General features: G+C 40.2%; 4 protein-coding genes and 2 pseudogenes across 4 annotated transcripts; 4 read left to right on the top strand and 2 right to left on the bottom strand.

Annotated features, from left to right (window-relative positions):
• Positions 1-4,972: 4,972 nt before the first annotated feature.
• On the top strand, positions 4,973-6,266 carry LOC115681419 (loganic acid O-methyltransferase-like; annotated as a pseudogene).
• A 1-nt stretch (position 6,267) lies between these two features.
• Positions 6,268-7,087, top strand: LOC130136705 (loganic acid O-methyltransferase-like). Its single transcript, XM_056306828.1, has 3 exons — positions 6,268-6,402; positions 6,537-6,609; positions 6,762-7,087. The coding sequence occupies exons 1-3, from the start codon at positions 6,268-6,270 to the stop codon at positions 7,085-7,087; spliced, it is 534 nt and encodes a 177-aa protein (XP_056162803.1).
• Positions 7,088-7,226: 139 nt separating this feature from the next.
• Positions 7,227-7,880, bottom strand: LOC115681423 (uncharacterized; annotated as a pseudogene).
• Positions 7,881-10,073: 2,193 nt separating this feature from the next.
• On the bottom strand, positions 10,074-12,218 carry LOC115681380 (uncharacterized). The gene is made up of 2 exons (XM_030605302.2): positions 11,903-12,218; positions 10,074-10,443 (listed from the first exon to the last, which is right to left on the bottom strand). The coding sequence occupies exons 1-2, from the start codon at positions 12,159-12,161 to the stop codon at positions 10,289-10,291; spliced, it is 414 nt and encodes a 137-aa protein (XP_030461162.2). The 5' UTR covers positions 12,162-12,218; the 3' UTR covers positions 10,074-10,288.
• An 849-nt stretch (positions 12,219-13,067) lies between these two features.
• On the top strand, positions 13,068-15,600 carry LOC115681377 (uncharacterized). Its single transcript, XM_030605295.2, has 4 exons — positions 13,068-13,293; positions 13,743-14,092; positions 14,480-14,522; positions 14,891-15,600. Exons 1-4 carry the CDS (start codon positions 13,158-13,160, stop codon positions 15,349-15,351), a joined length of 990 nt encoding a protein of 329 aa, XP_030461155.1. The 5' UTR covers positions 13,068-13,157; the 3' UTR covers positions 15,352-15,600.
• Positions 15,601-16,203: 603 nt separating this feature from the next.
• LOC115681379 (heavy metal-associated isoprenylated plant protein 21) lies at positions 16,204-17,844 on the top strand. Its single transcript, XM_030605300.2, has 3 exons — positions 16,204-16,386; positions 16,641-16,716; positions 17,363-17,844. The coding sequence occupies exons 1-3, from the start codon at positions 16,315-16,317 to the stop codon at positions 17,659-17,661; spliced, it is 447 nt and encodes a 148-aa protein (XP_030461160.1). The 5' UTR covers positions 16,204-16,314; the 3' UTR covers positions 17,662-17,844.
• Positions 17,845-24,100: the final 6,256 nt, after the last annotated feature.

Below are 24,100 nucleotides of genomic sequence, written 5' to 3'. Positions count from 1 at the left end.
GTGTATCATTATTTTTTTTTTCAAAACTTTTTTTGATGATAAGGAAAGCATGTAGAAACTGACTTCTGGAATGATTTGATGACATGGTTAGTGGTCCGAAAACGGCCACCCGTCCACTAAACAGGGGGGACTTCCGGGAGTTGCTCGGCCACTACGATGATTTTTTTTGTTTTTGGTCAAAGCCACCACGATGATTGCTGAGGAATTTGTGGAAGTTTTTGACATAGTGGAGCGAGCGCATTGATAACTAGATAATGCGGTTGGGGAGTTGTCGCCTCCTTATGGAAAACATCCTTAAACGTGTCGTCCATCCAAAGTTAATCACAATATGTTCAAGTGTTCTCATAAAAAAATAATGAATTTTTGCATACAGTAATTGACTAGAGTGGATCGAAAATTCGAGAATATCATGCTTGAAAAGCATGTAATTAGCAGTCCAGTCATAGTTTTCAATCACGCAAGGCATTGTTTGAGTTGATATGATATTGTTGTTTTTGTAGTTTCTATATGTTCTCGAGTTTATTAACAAGATCATCGGCTTGGGGAAAAACTTTCGAGCCACATAGAGAACCCAATAATTAAACTAAGAATTTTGTCTAGGGTCTTTAACGAGGATATATTTTTGTTAAAGGGCAACGGTTATGCATGTCATAAGGGCAGCTAGTGCATTGGAAGCTGTACATTAAACACTCGTTAAACATGTTTAAGGAGTGTCCATGAAGCACTTGTTAAATAAATATAAAGGGAACTCTATAGTAGGGCATTAAAAATAAACTTGTCAAAATGGGTCATATATGCATTTTTAACCCATATTTAGTGTGCTGGATTATTGTAGGAATGGATCGTAGATGGGTTTAAAATAGTATAACCTAAAATAATATGGATGTTAAATGGGTTTACAAATTACTTAGACTCAACCTATCTTTATGACTCTCTCTTCACTATCTCTCACCCTCGCTAAATCTCGCGCTCGCTCACTCCTTGCTCTCACCTCAGTTTGAGTATAAGATTTCCTAAATTAGGTAAAATTATGAAAGTATTTTAACAATATGAGTCGAGTCGGGTATGTGTTGGGTCAGGTATATGTTACGGGATTTGTATTACATGGAAATAGATCAAAATGGGTTAAATAGATCAATTTGGGTTAAATCATTTTTGACCTGACCCACCCGTTTGACGAGTCTAATTAAAAGAGAGAAGCATATTCTTACCAAGTGTGGTTAATAAAGTGTGCATGCATGCAATTCGTATTGGGAAACAGTTCCGGTGAGAAATGATTTTTTTATTCCGTCTGGGCGATTCGAGCATTTGAAGGCGTTTGGTAACAGCCCAAAATTTCTATTCTTGAAATAGTAAAAGAACATAAATGCGTTTGGTAACGGCATAAAATTTCTTTTTATTAATAATATTTTAATAACATTTTAAATATTTTAATATTTCTTTCTTTTCTTTTTTTCTTCTCCTCCTTCGTGGCCATGGCTGGTAAAATATTTTTTAATTAATAATACTTTTATCAAAAATAATTTTTTTATTTTTTTTGGCCATGGCCGGTAAAAAATTTTCTTATAAAATTTTTTTTTATTAATAACTTTTTTTAAAAATATTTTTATTGAAAATATTTTTTTCTTTTTTTTCGCCATGGTCTGGTCGCTGGCCATGGCCGGTAAAATTTTTTTTATTAATAATATTTTTTTATTTTTTTTCGCCATGGCTTGGTCGCTGGCCATGGCCGGTAAATTTTTTTTTTATTAATAATATTTTTTTTATTTTTTTCGCCATGGCCTGGTCGCTGGCCATGGCCGGTAAAATTTTTTTATTAAAATATTTTAATCTCGCGGATACGGCGAGGTGGCCCTCTCGCTGGACATTAGAAGCTATATTAAAAGCCAAGAAAAAGAAGAAGAAAAAAAAAAACTGATTGTCATTTTTGTTACCAGAATCAAAAAGCTACTTTTTTTTTAATTCTTGATTCTGCTCCAAAGCGATTTTGGGAACAAATTTGCAAGAATTTGTGCCCGAATAAAAATTAAACAAACGATTTCTATTCCCAAGCGATTACGGGAACAAAAGAACATAATCAAATACTATTTGGCAAGTTGCCATGCGCAGCCTAAGTGCTATAATCTATGTGCAACAGATAAAGTATTCATTCGGCTCGTGGACATTAGATCATTCGAACATTAACATCTTAAACTTTTTAGGTAAGCCGATCACACAAATCTACAACGAGGCTACCTAATGGTTCAAAAGACGGGGTTATGTGTATGCAATGGGAGCATGATATATGATTGATCACATCGACAAGTCCAACTGCATTATAAAGTTTGGAGTACTTACTCAAATTTCAAACTCACCTCTTATCTGATTCAAAAGTTCTTTATAATATTTAAATGAGCGTACATCGCGTAATTTTTTGCGTAAGGTGATTTTTCTGTCCATTAAAAAAAGTTGCAAGGCACCTTGCCACTTTTCTACATCCTCAACCAGTTCTCAAGCTTTGTGACAGCTGAAATTTGACTTTCGGATGATGCATATCCGAGAAGACTTTGTTCTTTCCCTCCTAAGCAAGAAATAAGCAAACCCCTTTCTGGGAAACTGTCTTCATTCTGTGTAGAGGCCTTATCCTTCTCCACCAAAAAAAATGTTAGTCAAACTTACTTTTTGCTAAATATGGTTTGGAACACAATATCTGTCGGTTACGCTGTCGCTTCCATTTTTCGCGAGCTAGTTGATTTTGCTTCCTCAGAGTTTGATTACAGCTGATATGTATGGCTTCTAGACTTCATTAAGGTACACAAAATATCAATACATGCTTCGTCTTAACATAGATGTGTACTCATTTCGGCCGTATATAGACGAACGATCCAGACCGAACCTTCCGCTACATTCTTCCGAGCTACTCGGCGATACCCGAAACCTCTTTGTTTTTCCCCTTTCCCGCTGCCTAAATGTTGACATTCATCTCCTAGAAACAAGGCAAACGAAATTGGGCAAGCCTCATCGGTGGGTTGCTTTCCAATACCAACCCCCCCAAGAATTGCTGAATCTTGTTACATGGACAAGCACTATGCGTGCCCTGCATGTGAGGGTAATAAGCTGACCTCCTGTTCGTAGTCAGCTTTGCTCGAAGATATATTAATATAGGCAATCTTTTATTAATTTTACCTATTTATTTTACTTATTATAATGTAACTTGAAAAAGGGGGTGAGCTGGGCGACGGTGTCGGTTACTTTGCCACGCTGAAATGCAGCTCATCATTCAATGCTTTTCCTCTGTCAACCTATCATGGTTTCAGACCACATTCTCCTTGATCTCGTTGTCTACTTTATTCATTTATTCTAAAGTTGTCTACACTAAGAGTCAAAGCTTAATGAATTGCTCGGAAGCCAGCACCGATGAAATACGAATCGCCCTCCCACCAAGAAATTATTCCGTCGGCTGATCTGTTCGTTCCCGTACTCCTTCAAAGTACAACTAGCAAAAGAGGTGTGTTGATTTCCAGTTTCGAAGCTGTGATCGAATCATATCCCCATCTAACTGCTCTGATCAATGGACTTAATTATATGCGAAGAATGTCTCCGATATTATGCATGACAAAGTAGACGAGTATTTTGTGTATGATCGGGCAATGTATTGACATGAACCGAGCTCTTGGGGGAGCTCGATCCAGAAGCTACTCGTGCCTCGCGGTGCGTTTCGAGATACTCATATTCAATTCTATTCGGCGTAGGATGATGTGATGATTTTCGCCTAATAAGGAGTTTATGCTTCCATATGGCTAGGCAGGCTTTATACACAAGCAAGATTACTGACGTTAACAATACCAATGACACTGAGCTATCCCGACAAGTATTCCCCGAGCACCTTCGACACTCAACTCATCGAATGTCGAGTTCAACTTCTCAAGAGCTTCGCCGGAAGACTACACAGCATTACACATATTCGACTTCTCAGATATGCTCCAAGGCCAACAGTTTCAAGTAATATGACTCGCATCAATTCTCCAATTCCCACACAAAGTTCGCACTTCAGCTGGAAGAGTTCTTTTTCCATTCTGAAGCAAAGTTTCAAGTGCAACTTTAGCAGCAAATCGAATTTCAGCCACAGCTCGTGTAGGACGAGGAGAAATCTTGTCACGGACAGCTCTTATATTTCGATGTCCAAATGTCATATGTGGAAGCTTTCCATGCTAACTTCATCAATTTAACTTCGATGCGAGAGTCCTCCATGGTCTGAAGAGCCCAAGAGAACTCTCGATGCCAATCTGCAGCAGGTCGATGACGGTCTGGAAAACCCAGAAAGTTGTTTGGGTGTGGTGGCGTCAACTCCCCCATGCCAATGGCTAGATCACCTTGTGCGCAAAAGATGTCTTGAGAAGGAATACACAGAAGCTTTTCAGGAACGTGCAGGGTTGATAAGAATATGTAAATTCAGACACGCACGCACACTCTCTCGCCTATCAAGGACCTCTTTCGCAATGAATGAAGATTGGAGTTGCAGTTAGAGGATGCTTATTTACCAATAATAGGATAAACTTAGGAAGGAGATACTATATGATTCGTTGCACCATGCGAGCCCGGCCCAATATATTTGCTAATGAACCCATCAGACTTTAGATGTTTAAGGGCCCTTAGATGTGAGTCTCCATCACCTATTGACCTTTTTGGTTCTCTACTGGCTTTCGCTAGGTGTTAAGAGTCGAGAGTTCTAACCAGAATAGCCAAAAAACGAAAAAAAATCCTAAATGGGAGTTGTTCGCTCAGGAGTCTGATAGCGATGGGGAGACGGTTGTAGAAACAATGCTAAAAAATACAAGGTTATCGAATTAAACACAACAACATACGAATCCCACATATATTCGGTTGGTTCAATTATTATTCGAGGCAAGCTCTTGCCATCAAGTCCTAGGAAGTTAATCCTCACAAATCCCATAGTCCAGTCCAGAAGCCGATAGTATGCTTTTGACCGGTCGAGAGAGGTAAAAATTGTCTCATTGTGCGAAAGCTAGCTTAAAACATCGCTCAGATCGTACTACCAGGAGTGAACAATCTCTTCGGTGTTGGTTTCAATGCCATATGCAATTGATAATCAGATCAGTATCCTTTGTCTTTTGTACTAGGATCAGAATGGACTTTGTGTGTCACTGCAATGCAAAGTCTCATCGATGCTCTTGAGTCAAGCAGACAGAAACAAAGAACCAGGAGCTACAACTTAAGTAAAGCTGGAACTTTGGGATGCTTCCTGAGATCATGCAGACAAAACATCACATTGTTTTGCTTGCGCACTTACTGATTATTTTGGAGCCTTCCATTTGAACTAGCTCTCCCTTTTGTGGCCATGAGAGACCTTCACTTCATCGATCATGTCATGCTCATGCACTTGATCTACCCTAAGTTTTATCTTTTTCCTCTAGGATCTAATGTTGACGGTCTACTGAAATCAGACATATGCGGTCCGGCTGACCTGACAATCTGCTCCCATTTATACAAACTCCAGAAGTCATTTTCTGTGCCTTCATTGACAGAAATTGAGGCAATTCGTGCACAGACACATCCACAGCAAGATGGCCAGTGTAAAGAGTAACCTCAGTGTCGAGTCCTTCCCCATGAATGGTGGCGACGGCATCTACAGTTACTCTCACAATTCGTTCATGCAGGTAAGTTCGACTAGACCCACTTTATACGATGCCTTGGTTGACATATTTGGCCTAACCTCTATGTTCTGTTTCCTTCATAATTAATCTAAGTTGAATGTTTTGTTTGCAGAGAAGAGGCATAGATGTTGCCATGAAAATGAGTGACAAGGCGATCACTGAGAATCTCAATGTGGAAGAGTTACTCTCATCTTCATCAATATTTAGGATCGCAGACTTAGGATGTTCTGTTGGTCCAAACACATACTTCGTCGTGGAAAGAGTCATAGAATCTATCAGGCTCAAGTGCCAATCCCAGGGCCTTGATTTGAAGAACCTCGAGTTCCAACCATTCCTCAATGACCAAGTCGCCAACGATTTCAACAAGCTATTCAAGTCCCTCCCCATGGAAAAAGCTTACCATGTTTCTGCTGTGCCGGGCTCTTTTCATGGTCGCTTATTCCCGTGGGCTTCTCTTCTATTCATCCATTCATCTTATGCACTCCAATGGCTATCGAGAGTGCCACTGCAAGTAACAGAAGAAGGATCTTCAACTTGGAACAAGGGGAGGATTCACACAGCAAACGCGCCACAAGACGTCGTGGAGGCTTTCCGCGAGCAATTCGTGATTGACATGGAGATTTTCTTGAATGCTATCTCTGGAGGACTGATGGCCGTTCTCATTCCAAGCACACCGACTTGTTCGAAATACACTTTTGACACGCTAGTGCAGCTTATGGAATCTGCTCTCATGGATCTTGTGAGCTCGGTAAGAGTCTATGCAACACGGCCATTTACTTCTTATGCGTCCACAACATAATTTGGGGCTGTTAAGATAAAATTCACAAACATGGTCATTTTACTACATAAAGCTATAAATTTTTTTGCACAAATTAAATCCAGTCATGCTTGCATTGCTGCATCGATTCATCTGATGTTAGGATGCTTATAACTGACAAGTATCCTGGCCCAAAAGGTGAGAGCTTATAGGGTCATAAAATGTTTAAAACGCATGGCGATTTTAACAGTTAATAGAGAAAATTTGCAATCAAATGTAAAAGAAACTATCAAAAGGTCAGCTATTTCCTTGATTTGGTGCTTTAATCCTTAAGAAACTGCTCTGTGAAGAGAAAATCAACTCGTTCAACTTGCCCCTTTACCTTCCGACTTTGGCGGAGATGGAGGCCCTGGTGAAGCGAAATGGGCATTTCAGCATCGAGAGGATGGATCCGTTGGTTCGTCCGCATCGTGCAGAGGCATCCGAAGTGATGGCCAATATGACCATGATGCACTTCAGAGCCGGCTGGGAGGGGCTCATCAAGGCGCATTTCGGGAGTGAAATGGTCGACCCCGTGTTTGAACACTTCCAGGAGAAGGTCATGGAATCGTCCGTATTCGCGAACCCTTCTTGTAATCAGAAGGCCGAGACTTTCATCCTCCTGAAGCGCTTGTGATCGGATATAATAACAAGTCGGAGACGAGCTCAATGCTGGCGTATCAGGACTCGGGAGCAGCAAAGAATTACATTGTTGTTAATTTTAAACAGAGCACGCTCTCTCTTCGTTCGACCAGCATAATCGACGTGTTTCGTACTTAACGAAAGATAATCAATCTTAGATTTGATGCATCAGGATTCATACAATAAATGAAAAGAATTTCCTCACTTGATCCAAATACAGCAGGCAAGGAAGTTTTGCCCCGAGAGCGAAGTGTAGAAAAGCAAAAAGGTTGTAACTATCACTTCCACTCGGCATCTAATCTGTTCTTTCTATGTACATTTCAATTCAAATGAACGCCCGACAATGTCCCGACGGCCACTTCGACCGCCCTCGACAGGATCACCGCCGACGCAACCGGGATGCTCACCATCACGAAAGCCAGCATCCCCAGAGCCACGCTCGGCCTGGTGCTCATCAAATGAGACTGCAACACCCCGACGAACCTGCACACGTACTCGTCGTAGCAGGTGTAGTATCTCTTCTCCCACTCCATCCAATCCTTCGGGGGCTCGTAGTTGCGCTCGACCATCTTCATCTCATGAATCCGCTTCCTCAGGATTATCATGCCCTCGTCGGCGAGCCGCCCGCTGCAGCCCCCCTCGTAGCCGTCACGCTTGGCGGCCGAAACCGCGGCGCCGTGCTTCCTCCTTCATGACACGAACGGACCAACGCTCGGGTGACGGGGTCGACGGGCAGCGAGGTTCAACGGAAGGAATGCCGAAGAAGAATGGAGAGAAGTCGATTCCATTGTAAGATCTCGAGTCGAGTCAAGTTTTGTGAGGATGTGTTTGATGGATGAAACAGAGGTTTTGGTTCTTTATTTATAGCCTGCGGTGATTTATAAATGGGACTTTTCCTAAGATTGGGACGTCGGACCAGGAAGTTAGGGACCGGTTTCCGTTCCGGACACGTGTCGTTTCCGCGTTGGCGTCAGCGCTGGAACGGATGCAGTTCCGAAACTGTTGAATGTCAGCCGTCCACTTGTCGATAAGATACAGCGAACGGGGGGCTTTGGGAATCTGAACGACGGCAATGGTCGGCGATTTTAAGTATTTTTTGAACTAATGGTGGGGCCATGTCTTTAGTTTCTTCCCCCCACGAAATCCAAAGAGTTTTATATTTTCTTTTCAAATCATCCATAGGGTTTTTTTTTTTTGGTCAGAAAAATCATCCATAGGGTTGACTATAACAAAATAAATAAAAACTGCAGATTCCTCCGGAAGATGATTTCAAGGCATCAGCAATGACTTTACTTATTATATATGTTAAGTACAATGTTGTCCGTCTCCTAGCGACTTAAGCTTTAAAAAATATGGTATATTTGACGGCATAACAAAGCACGGACCAATAATTCAAACATTCCGTTTGATTGTGATTGCGCGATAAGGCGATATCATTCCGGTTCTAAGTGCATCTCGGTCGTTGAAGTATTGAGACTGTAATGTATCGAACGCCTAGTTCATTAAGTTTAAGTGGTTGAAGTGCATGTACTGGGTGGGGTGAGTAGTTCATTGGAATCATTCGGTTCTTTCGAAATGATTATGATTCCTGTGGTAGATGTGATTAATATGTTAGATGATGTGTACTCTATAAAGCAATGATCGTGATTGTGCCTACATAATGAAGCGACTTAAGATACCTTATTATGCAGAGGACTTCATCATTTGACTGATATTTATTTCTATCTTCTTATAAAATGCCGAATTAGTTCAGCATTATTGAGTACTTTAGTTCAGCAGCTCATTGAGTTACTTCGTTAAATCGTCGACTAGATACCGGTCTTTCGACCTATGCTGTGAAACTTATCGCAATTTGATTAATTGACGATCCTGGTCGAACATTGTGGTCCTTGCACTTCGTATTGACAGGCGATTGTACGTCAGAATGGGAACAAGAACTTGATTGGCTATTAAAACTGATGGAATGAATTCACGGATGACAGCACAAATCTTTCTGAAAGAACAAGAGCAAGTACATGATTGACCAAAGGAAATAAACAACTGGAATCATCAGAAATAAATTACTGGGAAATGGCCGGAAATAAGTTGCAAACGAAATGAAGTGCATTGACAGAAGTAAATCTCGCTCTTCAAATGTTTGTGCGTGAAATTTCCACTTCAGATGTGCTCCTTTTATAGTTTATGGATGACTGGCCTCTCCAACTAACCATTCCGGCTCATTGAAATCAAATTCCGGCGCCATATATGATGGTATAGCTTTTCCCGCCTCAGGAGTTCAACTATAACCACAGATTGACTCAGCCGTGATCACTACTTGACTGCAACTGTCAGTTGACACCTTCGGAAACTGTTCCTACCTAAGAGTTAAACTGCAATAACTGTTCTTGCTAGTTTCATCCTTGCAGGCGATTTGATTCCAGTCAAACTTCGTGAATGGATGTTAATTTTTCTCCGACTCAACTGACGTGAATTGACTGACATTGATTTGGGTATTAGTCAATAGATGAAAACTGTTCCCGCCTTGTTGACTAAATTCTATTGGCTTCCACAGTCAATGATTGGGTTTTACTGTTAGACCGTGTTCACGGTTAATATCAGATCACATGTGCTGACCGACATGTTGTTTACTTTTTTCTGTTGACACCCAACATGTTCTATTAATTAGCATCAAAGTTGGCTTTATTGGGGTGCCAACAGTTGCTAAACAGGATTTCATTTTGTTACGAAAGATGGACCTAAAAGAACTTCCTTCATATATACTCGTCTGCAGTCGAATTCTGTCTACAGTAGAAATTATGGTGGTTACGTACTAAAAGACTAATTTTTACTGATGAGACAAAATACAAAAGAACCGGCAAAGAAGGACGAGACAATTGACATGAATCAGTAATGAAATATATACTGTTTTGCTGCAGAATATGCATCAAGATGGCAGCTTGTGCTGAATGAATATTCTCTCACTAAACAAGATCTGATGAGACTTCCTCAAGGATGAATGATTGAGTGAGTGGTCCCAAGAGAACCGAAGAACTAATTGTTTTGACATCGATCAGTATTAGAGTTACAGCTAAAGTAAGACACGCAAATGATTTTACCATCAAAATGTACATTCAATCCCAACTAACTAAAAAGGGGATTTGGCTTTACGTGCATATCCAAGGAGAATCAATTGAACAAAAGATATGAAAGAGCTGTACTAGTCATCATATGAGGCATGAGGAGCAGCGGTGCACCCAGGGTCGAAGGGATCTTCAGACCCACAGCAGTGCCAATATTGAGAAATTTTGCCTGAGTTTGGAGTATCCATGGTGCCTCCACTGTACACACTCTCAAACTTCCTCTTTGTTTCCCCTGAAGAAATGAACAATGCAAAATATCACACGTTGGATCACCACTCGCGTGAAAAAGCACATGAGATAAATGACAACATAAACAGATAAACTGGCTCAAATTGTTCAATAAACAGAGTCTCGGTGATTATACGGAATACGCGTCTTATTCTCCATAACCAGACTTCTAGAGTTGGGCATGAGCTGAAAACTAGAATGATATTCTGGCTTCATACATGTGATTAACTGAGATTATCAGGCAACTGTTTAGCACAATGCATGGTTTATTGAATCTCAGATCATAATCATCCAACTTGAGCGACAAAATCATGGGCTTCAGTGCAATCCGATGCACGTATCTCCATTTTGTCTCACAGACAGCATCTAATTGGCAGGAATTTCCAGTAATGGGAAATACTTGATAGTACTTGAGTTAATAATACAAAAGAGTTTCTACTGAACTTTCTGCTAGTAAGGAAATCTTCGTTGAATTGACCACCACTTCCAGCAATTTCCAGACTGATATGTATCCAAAAGCCTACAATGCTTATAAGTGTTTCATTGGCCATGCTTAGAAAGCTTGTTAACAGAGAAAATAACCGATAAAGCAGGACCAGATACAGAAGATGCTTAAAATATCAACATTGTAGATCTGCTAAAGCAAAATGAAATACAGGAAGTTCATATTAATAATTTGTGTCAAAATGGTTTCACTTTCTCATTCACCTTCCGCAGAAAATTGAGAAAGTGCACCTCGGACATAATTTACAGTTTGCATTGTCCATTTGATAAGGCCCGGGCAGCGTATTTTCATCCTGAAAGCTGATCGAACATTTAAGCTAGTAGAAATCAGAAGCTCTTAATCCAAAATGTATAAGTGCGCCGAAGTGCGAAAGTACCTTGACCCAAGTGAGATGGACCATCAAGCTATAAGCTTGGCGAACATTTATCAATTTTCTCTAACTTGGAACAAACAGCTGGGTATCGTGGCATCAGAATCATTTTCAAGTCCTCACTTGGTTAACAACCGATCATGCCCTGTTCGGTAGTTCCGTAGCAGGTTTTTTCGATTTTGTTCACTCTATCCATGTAACTGTAATTCGCCATCAAATTCATTTCTAGAGCTCAGCTGATGCTAAAAGGATCGGCTAATACATATCATCTAATTGGATGTGCATTCTAGCCGCATAAACTTCTTGAATTAACCTCTGGCCTAGCACAAGCAACTAACCTAGATCATGCCCACAAGAAGGGCTTGGGCCATTTTACCACCATACCGCTAGCTACAGATTAATCCCTCACTCGAGCATTTCCTCCACCATAATTCCCAAAAGAATCAAATTCCTCAACCCGTCCATTTCACGAAAATTACCAAAATTCTTCCGACCAAGTATCTTGGAAGTCGGACATGGACGATAACGAAGCCTCAAGAGTCTACCGAAACAAGAAAAGAGCGCGAGAAACGGGAGCAAGCAATCGACCTCCGAAGTGGGCAGTGTGAAAGCGACAGGCACGAGGGTGGTTGAGGGAAGGGTCGAACTGGGTCTTGCAATTCCTGCACGTCCGAAGGTCGTTCTTGCCGGAACCCGGCGAAGAGCAACATCGGACGGCGAAGGGCCTTGCGGCAGCAGCACCGGTCCGCGTTTCGAGCCGTCCGCGAAGCTGAACCGATGGTGCCGAGCTCTGTAGCGGCGGCAGCGATGGCCAGCGGCTGAATGGGTGGGAGAAAGCGAGAGCCATCTTCTTTCGTCCGTCCGTCGACAGAGAAAGGCTCAGATTACTCGGTGGTTCAACGTTGACCGTTTGGCTTACGATGTAAATACATGATTACGGAAACATTTGAGGTAATCAAGAGGGGGAAATTGTCAAAAACTTATAAATCTACTGTACTTTTACTAATTCAGTTAATTACATTTTAAATCTTTTGATAATTTGTAATTAAGTCCATCAGATCAATTTTGACAAGAAATTATTGACGTGGATGCTACCAGTGATGTAGATATTTTTAAATAACATTCTAATAATTTTTTAAAATTTTTGTAGCTTTTTATATTTTTTTTCCTTTTCTTTGTTTTTTTTTTTTGGTTTGGAATTAGGGTCAGCGACCCTCGCCAGATCAGGTGACGGCTGGCTGACCCTCGCTGGCTTTGGGCGAGGGTGCCGCGGCCCTCGCTAGCTCAGCCCTCGCTTGGGCAAATTTGACAAGGGCATTGCGGCCTTCGCCAGATCTGGGTGACGGCTGCGATGCCCTCGTCAGCCAAAGCGAGGACGCGCGAGCCCACCCTTATCGGCCCTAACTCCAAAAACGAAAAAAAAAAAAATGGAAAAAAAATCATAAAAAATTCAAAAAATTATTAAAAATGTCCACGTCAGCAATTTTGGATGGATTCAATTGGAAAATTGTCAAAAGGTTTATGATTCAATTGATGATATTAAAATATTTAAAATTAACTTAGCAAAAGTGTAATAGATTTTGGACTTTTTTTTTTTTTGGACAAATTTCCCCGGTCAAGGGCTAATCATGATTTTCAAGCTCATTCTAGAGTGGGCCTCGCCGTCTCGTTTCTACGGCCCAGTCAAGCCCAGGCAGTTATTACCGTTGGCCTACCCGTCAAGGGAGTGGCGGCGGGAAGGACGATAATACCCCTGTGTGCCCTCTCCTTCGAGGTTCCAATTAACTTCCAGCGCCCAACAAGAACCCTGGAATTTGGGGCTTTCCGATCCCGTGCTGCGACCATGGCGAAGAACGTCGCCGGCATGAGCAAAGAGGACGAACCCAGCATCGCTCCGGCGCCGGACAGATGGTACGACATCAGCCTCGGCCCTTCCTTCGGACACCACCACCCCTCCTCCAAGTTCTGCACTTTACGATGTACGTTTGCTTCGAATTCTCCGAATGTCTCCCTCGTCCTCTTCTGTGGCTTCTCGTGTTTCCGTTGGGAAGAAAAGCGATTGCGGGGTCTGTTTTTCGCTCCCGGGTATGTCTGTTCTGGTCGCGTAGCCCATTGAAATAGTTGGAAATAGTAAAAAGACGCTTACTTTATGTGAATATCGAGGGGAAGAGGAACCGGCCGAACTTCCCAACTGATAATTCGGTTGCGGAAAACGAGTTTGACCGCTCTCTTCTATAGAGACGCTGAACTAGTGGTGGGGAAGACCTTACTTGTATCTCCTTTCCAAAGTAAAACTAGCTGTTAACTGTGAGGCCGTTGAAGTTGTTAGATCCTCTACCTCCCAAGTGTTGTTTGGATGCGGGGACCGTGCAATAGTAATGTTGTTAGCTTGATTCTTTGTTTGACTTGGATAGTACTTGCTGTGCAGATGAATTTAAGCCGGCTTCTGTCGATAAGAACCAACCCGGATTGCTTCGCAAGAAGAAGGACAACCGGGTCTCTGTGGAGTTTCAGAACAACCAACCTGGAAAGCCTAAGGTGGTCTTCGATGGAGTGGGCGAGGATTACAAGGACAACGATGCGGTTCTGTTTTTTGACGGTGAGACGTTCCGTCTGGAGCGGTTGCATCGGGCAGTGAAGCGGTTGAGGCACATGCGGGTGCCCGGTGAATCTGCGGCTGCGGTGGCAGTTGGTCCGGCTGTTGAATCTAGTTCTCCACCAGATGGTAAAGCAGCAAACATTCAGAATTTCAACAAGGACGAGGCTCAAGACATGCCGGTGAGTGTTTTTTTTTTTTTTTTGAGTTTTTCGAGGCAATAAAATACGGCTTTGTAACTCATACGAGACGCAGGAGGTGTGTTTTTCGTTAGAACAGTGAAGTTTTGTTTAATCATACTTCCATATAAAGGAAAGATCATTCTTTGTTGGATATTAGCTCATTCCAATAGATTCCTTTTTTATGGGTACTGTTGGGAACTCTGTGAAATGCTTTGTTCAAATAAGTGGGAACTTTCTATGTGGGCTTAGGCTGCATAAAGTATTACTAGCATCTTCTGTTAGTCTGTTGTATACCTTCTCATTAGTGTAAAAGTGGTACTAGTATTTTTCGAATACCACATGATGGCATCACGTGTTGACGTTCTGAACTCTTTCGTATTCCAACAGGTTGAAGTGGAGAGAATCGACATGGGAAATTCGGAGGCAGTGGGTATGTTTAAATTGCTATGCTCATGAATGATCACAACATCTTGATAATGGTTGATGATTTATAGTTTGTCTGACCGTGTTCGTGGCACTACTCAGCATAAATGTATAGCTGTGTGAACTGGTGCAATTGGTTGGTCTTAGGTGCAATAATAGCTTTCTCAGTAGCTTTCTTATTTGAATACTCAGGATTAAGTTGATTGGTCGATTAAGTGATAGGTTTGTGGACTAGGATAAGCAAAAACTGGTAATTTTGAAAATCCGAATTGAGACACTATCGCATCATACAATCACGGCAGAGTCTGTTCACTTAGCCAATACTTCTTTATATTTGGCATATGAGGTAACTCCGTACGTATTTCTGCTTATCAGGTTTGAAATCTGAGGATGAAAATACTGCTTATAAGCTACCTCCAAGTTCTAGCACCCCGAAGGGATTAACTGACCTGACTAATGATGAACTAGAGGAACATCTTGATATCGTCGATAGTGAAGATGGCCATGAAGCAGCAAAGGCTGGAAATCTTTCCAGAAGAGAAATTCACAGTGGCATCGACATCAATGTACCACATCAGGATGAAGATGACGATGAGATTGCCAATGTAGATGTTAGTGACGATGAAGGCAATCTGGGTTATAATGCGGCTGAAGCTCTCAGAGCCCAGGTTGCAGGCGAACGACGCGAGCAATCTTCAAATTCAAGCAGTAGCAGCGAGAGCGAGGGGAGTGAGAGCAGTAGTGAGAGTAGCAGTGACAGCGGGAGCAGGAGCGGAAGTGGCAGTAGTGGCAGTGACAGCGAGAGTAGTGATGGTGACTCAGTGACCTCAATTTAGTTCACTAGGAACTGCAGCTCGCCTGTGGCTCTTGTTGATATCCTAGTGGTTATGTCAAGTTGAGTGTGGTAATTTCTGTGAATTAACTAGTAAATATTAGGGGATGCTGACAGAATAGTGTGCTGTGCATAATTGTAGTGTTATCATTGATGTGTAAATTATGCAGATTCTGTTACGCTTGTCCTGCAGTAGCTTTGTAAACTGAATTCTGCATTTTCATGGTAAATAATGTGAAACAAGGGTTGCAAACGAGTACAGAGATTTCATCTTATGCCAATCCCAAAAGACTGGTCTGATCCGGTCGTTAATGCAGTCGCAAACCCTGTTTTTCATACAAATTTATGGAATAACCAATTTAACTTCAAAATATAAGACGAAACAGCTACTAAACTAAGCAGTGTAAATTTCTTAGTGATATTGTAAATCAGACCTGTCACGATCTAAACAATGATCTAAACAATGCCTGTACGATATAAAGAATTACCACGGTCTTGCGAATTGAAACTTAATAAGTACAGTTGGTACATGTAATGATTTGTTGAAACTAATAAGCATCATATAAGCTAATGAAAAAGCAAGCCATGCAAGGACTTTACAACAGTTTCCCAATAGCCTACAAACTCAAAATAGACAGACCATAAGAACTCCAAACGAGGCACTATTGCCTCTCATGATTTCTGGGCACAAACCTCGGGGGGCTTGTGGGCCTCTTTTTCTTTTTCAAATTTTGCTTTTGAACCTCACTCATCACACTTTAATTTTCAAAGCCCAGCTGGTTCATATGCACGCATAACCCCCTCCCTTTTCATATAGAACCAACATAGAGATACTAAATACTCTACCTATATAAACACCCATTTCTCAAAGCGTATAGGAATATGAGTTAGAGCTTCTCCTCTCTCTCTCTCTCTCTCAGTTTTTGGAGAAAGCTTTGTGGTAAAGGGAAAGAGGAGGAGGACGAAGATGGGGGCACTCGATTACCTATCAAACTTTTGCATTGTCACCAGCACCAGAAGCAAACGCAAACCAATGCAGGTCCTCTCCCTCTTTATTTTTTTTTGGAAACTTTCTCTTTTTTGGTGCTTCTTTTTCTCTCTCTCTTTCTCTGTGCTTTATTTCAACAAAAGAAAGTGAAGGCCTTTCGCTCTTTCAAACCTGCAAGACCCTCTCTCTCTCTCTCTCTCTCTCTCTCTCTCTCTCTCTCTCTCTCTCTCTCTCTCTCTCGACATGGATATTTTTTCAGCTCCTCAAGAAGTAGGAGTTTTTCATAAGCTGTTGACTTGTTTCAGACAGTGGAGATCAAGGTTAAAATGGACTGCGATGGCTGCGAGAGAAGAGTCAAGAATGCTGTTACCACCATGAGAGGTGCGTCTTCTCTCTCTCTCTCTCTCTCTCTCTCTCTCTCATCCTCTGAAACCTAAACAAAGAAACGAAGGGAAAAGATACATGTTCTATAACATGGACACTTATATATTATGCTAAGACCTGAGAAGCCAGTTAAAGTAGCTATATACCACAACAGAATGTATGTAACATAAGTACTAATCCCTCTTCTCGATTTTGCAATGAATCTATCTGATTTACTACTTGTCTTTGCAATGTCAGTGAACTTTGAGGAGAGAAAAAGAAAAGTAAACGGGGACAGATGTATAGATATTTGCTCTAGAGAGTAGTTCTTCACATACTGTTTCCTTTTTAGTAAGATTCTCGTGAAGCTTATCTCTGCTCTCACTTTGTTGAATAATAAAGTACTTAGTAGAGTGCCTTTTGTTTATTGTTTAGCAAAATGCTAGAAATAATATAGCAACAAGGTCGTTAAAAAAAGCCCATGTTTCCCCTCCAAATGAATTTATCAGTCAAATAAAGCGTTTTGCACAATTTCCAAATTGCTATGCTGCAACGCACTTTAATGTGCATATATAATGGACATTTTATTGGGTCGCCATAGGAACACATTCAAAACAAAAATCCAGATTTACATTAATATTTACATCTCTATAAAACCCTGCAGGCGTAAAATCCGTGGAGGTATACCGGAAACAAAGCCGAGTGAAAGTGAGCGGCTACGTCGACCCAAACAAGGTGTTGAAGAGGATCAAGAGAACTGGCAAAACAGCCGAGTTCTGGCCTTACATCCCGCAGCACCTGGTTTACTACCCTTACGCCGCACAGGTCTATGACAAGAGAGCACCAGCTGGGTACGTCCGCAACGTCGTGCAGGCCTTCGCGAGCAGCTCAAATGCCGTGCCAGAGGAGAGAATCATCTCCATGTTCAGCGACGACAATGTTAATGCATGCTCTATCATGTAATAATTGTCAGTTACGTACTACATGCGATTTTAATTATATTGCATGGTTTGGTTCATATATATGAGAACTAATGTTGTTGTGGGTGTGCGCGTGTGTATCACTGCGGCAAGATTAACAGGATGGAAATCACTGAGTTGGATTTAATGTATCAGATGTAATGTCAGCCATGGCTGATTTTTATAATGCTGTGCCTCGTCTTTTTATTATAAGAACTACTACACAGAAGATTAGACTAGCCTGAGATGGGTGTCCCTTCTCTCTAATGTTGTCACCAAGAGATTCAGATCACCATTTCGGTGTTTTAGCTACAAAGAAATGACATGAAATGCTACATCATCGAAATAGTAGAACTAGCAGAGGTAATTTCCATGATTTATGGATGGAAGTTTACGTGTATTTATCACATTGTTGCAATTACGGATGAATATTTAAGCAAACTGAGAAGCACATTGACTTAACATCGATTAATTACTTCCTTAATCTGCTCTACGTCTGCAAAAATTAATTTGAGCCGGTCATGTCGTGTGCCTGTTCGATACTGGCCAAGACGAACCCATTAGGCTTACTATATCCGCTTCTAACAATTGATCAGTCTTGATTTGGTTTTGAGGCCGATTGAAATGTTTGGTATGCTCGTTTGTTCAAAAGAAAAGGAGAAGTGGCCTTCAAAAGAGTTTGAATCGATGAGGACCTACTAGCTCTCGCGCTTCGTCTAAAACAAAGTTTTGGCAAATTTCTTGTCACGAAGTTAAAATAAAATAATGCCGCAATATCAGATCTACTAAAATCGGTTTACAAAATTTATTCACTAAATGATGCGATAGACTGTCAGTGGATATTTAAATAAGTGGGTCATATTCAACGCTTACTATAATAGTCTGTAACATGATCATTTACTAAAATCAAATTTGTAAATCAGTCTTAATACATTTCGCAGAAGTCTAATCGTTTCCCCTTGGCTCAACGTCGATATCAAGATTAGTCATCCATTTTTCTTAGGTTTCATTTTGTGTAATGAACCAAAAGAAAAGGTTGGTACTGCTAGTGTTGCTCATAAGTTGGCTCCCATCAAGAGATCAACTACCAGAGAGGCAAATTCCTAGCCCTTTCTCAAGGAATCACTTTTGGGGGGTGTGTCCATACTTTTTACAACATTCAGAAAGAAGGGGTTAAAAGTCTCAAGATCAAGGATTTGGTGAATAACGCAAGTATTACATAGACAAGAGTAGTGTTCAAGGGTCCTAATGAAGGAATTAGATTCTTGTTTTCCCAACCACTAAGAAAGAGTAAAGGCAAGGTCATAGGACATGTACAGGGGCTTCATTTTAGTGTCATAATAACGTATTGATAGATTGGTTTTACCAAGTCCTCCAAACCATCCACGTTTCGCATTTGATATTCGCTTCGACTGGCCGGTAATACCTATTCTCAAGAATGAAAGAAAGAAAGATAATGCTTTTATATCATGCATGATTTCGACAAAAAAAAAATATCATGCACGATCCATGAAAAGTTTAGTATATCTGAATTCAAACCCTAATGCTACCCTTAATTCAATAGAAGTTGATTCATATTCTGCACAGAAATGATCTTTATAGAGAGACTAGAGCAAAGTGACCTCACCCAAGAAATACTTCTCATGTGCACGCGAAAATGCCCTCCCCATCTACCCACCGCCCAAAATTTGCGGTAGCTGATACCTTTGACTGTTGCAAAGTCAGTCGGTGCAAATCAAGTTGATGCATTTTTCATGCTTCCGTTTCATTTTGAACGGTTGGTTCCCCTTTTCAGCTCATATTTATTCCTTCTTTTTCGAACGCTTTTTCTCAGGAAGCTGTTCTTTTGGAACACATCGTTTTTTTCTCGAGTTTGGTTTGAGAACACTTCCTTGGTAATCAACCAACATGCATTGATCTTGAACCCTCTATACATTTTCACCATATGCTTTGAGTTTATCTGCTATAGACATAATACAATGATTAGTCAGTGAGCTTATAGACCCCAGTCTAGCCGATTTTTCTGCATGTATGCTATTACTAATCAAGTTAGTATGGCTTTCGACCCTTTATTTCATGATTATTAGTCGACTTTACTAGCTGTAGACATGATGTATAGAGCCAGTTTATGACTTAACGAGTTCATCTCTACCTTCTCCGAACTGGAGAATTGGAACTGATTATTTGGACTGAATGTGTGTGATACCTATAGTGAATCCAGACAGTAATATCTTATCAATGCTCTTAGATTGCTGCTACTTACAGTGACAACAGCAATATCTTCACAACCTTCCATGCTGGTTCTATACGCCTCCACTGTCAACGACACAACCCTGAATTTTGGCTTTTGGAATGGAATGACGTAGTCCCAAAATATTATAATCCTCATTTAGTAGCCCTCATAATACACCACATACCCATTTATTATATGATCGTCCCTGGACTTTTGCCCTAACTTTCTTGCTTACCACTTACAAGAGACAACGGAATCTAGCCATCTTCACGATCGATCTTATCTCAATCACCGCCGCTCACACAAAAGGTTACATAAATCTCATCTTTAACCTTAACTTAGCTATCATCCTTTTCTTTTTGGTTCATTCTAAACTGTGGTCAGATGAGAACCAACTTTGATACATCTATCAAACCCATCTCTTGTTTTCAATCATATTCAGGCTAAGATAAGATGATATATGAGAAAATGACACAAAGAGTCCCTAAACTTTAGCCTATTGTATAATGTCATCCTTGAACAATTAGTCCGTCTAATGTGATCCTTTTGCTATTTTTAAATGTTTAATTTAGTTCCTAAACTTTCAGCGCGTTCAATCTAGTCCCTTAACTTTCCATAACAAAGTCAAATTAGTCATTCGGTATTATTCACAAGCTTTCATAATTACATTATTGCCCAAATTTTAGAATATATTTCATTTCATTCTACTTCCAAAATCAACAAAAAAACGTGCTATCTTTTTATTACATTTTTTGTCTTTAAAAATATTACTATATTATATTTTAACTTATCATCTCTGTTGAGTACAAATGTAACCTCGCTTAGAATAATGTCGGATTCATATTCCTTTCATTCTAAAATAATTAGTAATGATAGTAACTTATCTATAGATTTTCCGTACTTATATTAATCTAAATCTTATTCGTAATTTTTTTATACAGATAAATTTTTCAAATTTTTTTGTTTCGTGTTTTCTTGATCAAATTTCGTTAAATTTGTTTAAAATAGCAAGATTATCCACCCGATATAATTCTAAATGAGGTTCTTCTTTTGCTATTATAGAGATCATAAGCTAAAATATGCTTCAATGAAACTATCTTAATATTTATAAAAACCAAAAATAGTAAAATAGTAATAAAGATATAGCCAGGTTTTTTTTGTGTTGATTTAGGAAATGGGTTGAAATGAAAAGATATTTTGAGAACTGGGCAATAGTGTAATCATGAAAACTTTTTACCTTTTTATGAAAATGTGAGGGACTCGATTGAATAAAACAAAAGTTAATGGGCTAGATTGAACATTTAGAGATAGTTCATGGATTATATCGAATGAATTAAAAATTTGAAGAAAACATCGTAATATGGATCAAAATTTAGGAACTATTTGTGTCAATTTCTCGTGATATGATTTACAGAAGTGTCGTTTTAGCCCTAATCCCGAGAGATTAAGATGGGCAATAATCAAGCGTAATTATTACCTTTTGTCTTGATACTTTTCCCAGTGTCGCCGCTCCGCACGATGATATAATTAGACCAAGGGTCACTAATTGCATTAATAATTGGCATTATGATAGTGGATAAAGAAAGGGCGAATGATTATGGAGAGCGACCACCTTTGGTCGAGAATAAACCTTTTTCTCGATTAGAAAAAAGAAGAAGTTTCGAAAGATGATGGAGGGGTCACACCCCCCTTGAAGTGACATGACCAAAGACATGAAGAATGGATCCACACCATTGATCAACCACCCATTATTTTAATCTTAAAGCGCCACAAGCACATCCATTGAAGATGGGATTTTGCGCCTTGAGACTTTATAAATTAGTGAAGTAAAGTTCAGATTTTTTTAGGGTTGTTTAGTCGATCGAGAATGAGATGTGGTTGAAGCATCACCATCCGATCGGGTCCAATTTCGAATGGAGAATTTCGCTTGGGTTTGACCAGATGTTTGTGCGAGATGCCAACGGCAATGGGGGGGTTGCTTAATGTCTCGTCCGAAATTCTTGCGATGTCCTCTTATACTTCCTAGTGTCTATAGAAAGGTGACATTCGATGAGATGATGTTTTGCTTAAATTTTTGTTTTTGACTTTTTGCCGTTGTAGTTTGAGTCCAGAAGCCGTGTTACATTCTGAGCATGACTTAAAAAGATTTCATTCGGAGCTTCATTCGAATTTCAGAATTCCTTAGATGTAAAGCAGATAGAGAGTATTCTCTCCCTTCAAGAAAGACAAAAATACGTGGGATCAAAGTGTGCAAAGCATACAGGCACCGACCCATTAAAATAAGGAATGTATCCATAGAGCCCCATCAAACGAACCGGCCATGGAGGCCCTTGTTGGAGTTCTGCTCCTCTTCTGTGGCGAGGTTACTTCTTAACCTGATCACTAATGATCCACGGGAGTGGTTTTGGTCTTTTCCACAAGGTATTATGTGCAATCTGTTTAGGGAACACCATCAAGATTTTGGTGAAATTAGATTTACAGCTACACAATGTGCTCGCAACACTTGTGGTGACAATTGCTCCTCCCGTTGATCATGGGTTTAATTTAAAAGACATCATGTTCCCTTTCTTGTATTGAGCTTCCAAAGAGACCAAAGACAGGATCAGATACCCGATAATCGAATCAAGGTGTTTGTGATTAGGGTATAGTAACCCTCCTATGCGAATTAGTAAATTCTTGAGCTTCCTAGCAATTTCTCTATTAGCAAGGAAAAAGGGAATTACCATGGAAATTAGAAACGTTAATCATCTATTAAGGAGATTTATTATCAATTCGCACGCACTAATAAGGAAAGGAACTATTGAGATTGGATGAAACCAAGCTCAACCCCGCATTTTATTTTCTCAAATAGGGTCATATAGGTGCATGCAATCGTGTGCAAGGCAACATAGAAGTAGTAGATTATCGTAGCATGAAAATCAGCGTAGCCTTCCGACCAAAAATTAAAAATAAAAAAAATCAGCGTAGCACAAATCTGGAAGACTCTTATGAGGTCCTTTTTATCATGAACTTGGATCTCTTGCCCGTTCTCTTCAATGGATCTGTTCTTAGATTGAAGGCCACAAAGATCTATAAAATGCCTGAAAAACCATCATTCGTTCATCATTGTAAACCGATCTGAAAATCTTTAATTTGTGTTTCTACTGATTTTTTAGTATTCAGTTTCAAGAGAAAAAAAGGATCCTGATTTTCATAACCGAACTTAACGTGAATTATTGATTTTCTCACTGTGAGAGTGAATTGACAAATCATCTTACTTGCTCGGGTTATTTCCTCTTTGCTAGCTTAAAGGAGTCTGGATGGGTAGGAATCTACCTCGCCCGCTATAAAAATGTCTAGTTTAAGGCGCCAACGAAGCACTAATTACCTTAAGGACAAGCCCGTCACCACAGCCCCACTAGATGTGAGTGGGGAAGCCTAATGCCGGCGATATACCTAAGTACAGGCCCATCATTCGCAAACAAGTTGAGGTTTCCTAAAACCGAAGATAGATTAGGAAATCGAACTCGTGACTTCGCCTTGCAAATCAAGTCTTGGACCACTCGATCAACCACCCAGTTGGTTCCTTTGAGTTATCTTAACAAAAAAGAAAGCTGTCCGTAATTTTTATTTTGTCCCGTTTATGCCTTCAGAACTTATATCTCCCTGCCCCAAAATCCTTGTCCTCGGTGCAGTTTTTAGGTAAAGTTTAGTCATACCTGAATCACCGGTCACCAGACACAAAGAAGAGTAGTGATGAGAGTTATTCAAGGCCAATAAATTCACTGTTAGTGATTGGATCAAAATAAATTTGAACCTGCACACTAGTTTGATGCATTGTGGAAACAATAACCCAACTGGACAGACGTTTCAAACATTTCAAAGTATGGGCCGTGAATGGCTTGAATCTTTTCCAGGACTCAATTCCTTCCAATAGGCCTTTGTGCACAGCTAGCTAATCCAAGTACACTGTTGCACTAAAAAGCTCATTCTTTTCAGTTGGCACAATATGTTACTTATCGTACTTTCTATCACAATTATGAGAATCTTGCATGTAATCTCAGTAAACAGCACTGCGGTGTCTAACTATATCTTAACTTATAAGACCAATTCCCAGATTTCAGAAAATTAAACTAAGTAGTCAAACGCAACCTAGTGGTTTACAGACTGTTTCTCTATTTCAATCACCTATTGTAACGCATCTTACTTGTATAAATAATATGGTATAGAC

The sequence above is a fragment of the Syzygium oleosum genome, unplaced genomic scaffold (assembly GCF_021117445.2).
Source record: "Syzygium oleosum isolate NSW1041296 unplaced genomic scaffold, Sole_v2.1 Sole_v2.48, whole genome shotgun sequence".
Lineage (NCBI taxonomy): Eukaryota > Viridiplantae > Streptophyta > Magnoliopsida > Myrtales > Myrtaceae > Syzygium > Syzygium oleosum.
The sequence above is the reverse complement of the archived record's forward strand: the minus strand, read 5'-3'. Positions and strand labels throughout refer to the sequence as shown.

Coding starts and splice junctions, on each gene's coding strand:
- LOC130136705 (XM_056306828.1), top strand. CDS start 6,268: ATGGAGATTTTCTTGAATGCTATCTCTGGAGGACTGATGGCCGTTCTC. Junction 6,403..6,536: donor TCATGGATCTTGTGAGCTCG/GTAAGAGTCTAT, acceptor AATTAAATCCAG/TCATGCTTGCATTGCTGCAT. Junction 6,610..6,761: donor CAAGTATCCTGGCCCAAAAG/GTGAGAGCTTAT, acceptor TGCTCTGTGAAG/AGAAAATCAACTCGTTCAAC.
- LOC115681380 (XM_030605302.2), bottom strand. CDS start 12,161: ATGGCTCTCGCTTTCTCCCACCCATTCAGCCGCTGGCCATCGCTGCCG. Junction 10,444..11,902: donor TCACACTGCCCACTTCGGAG/GTCGATTGCTTG, acceptor TCATTTCTTCAG/GGGAAACAAAGAGGAAGTTT.
- LOC115681377 (XM_030605295.2), top strand. CDS start 13,158: ATGGCGAAGAACGTCGCCGGCATGAGCAAAGAGGACGAACCCAGCATC. Junction 13,294..13,742: donor CAAGTTCTGCACTTTACGAT/GTACGTTTGCTT, acceptor CTTGCTGTGCAG/ATGAATTTAAGCCGGCTTCT. Junction 14,093..14,479: donor ACGAGGCTCAAGACATGCCG/GTGAGTGTTTTT, acceptor GTATTCCAACAG/GTTGAAGTGGAGAGAATCGA.
- LOC115681379 (XM_030605300.2), top strand. CDS start 16,315: ATGGGGGCACTCGATTACCTATCAAACTTTTGCATTGTCACCAGCACC. Junction 16,387..16,640: donor GCAAACGCAAACCAATGCAG/GTCCTCTCCCTC, acceptor GACTTGTTTCAG/ACAGTGGAGATCAAGGTTAA. Junction 16,717..17,362: donor TGCTGTTACCACCATGAGAG/GTGCGTCTTCTC, acceptor AAAACCCTGCAG/GCGTAAAATCCGTGGAGGTA.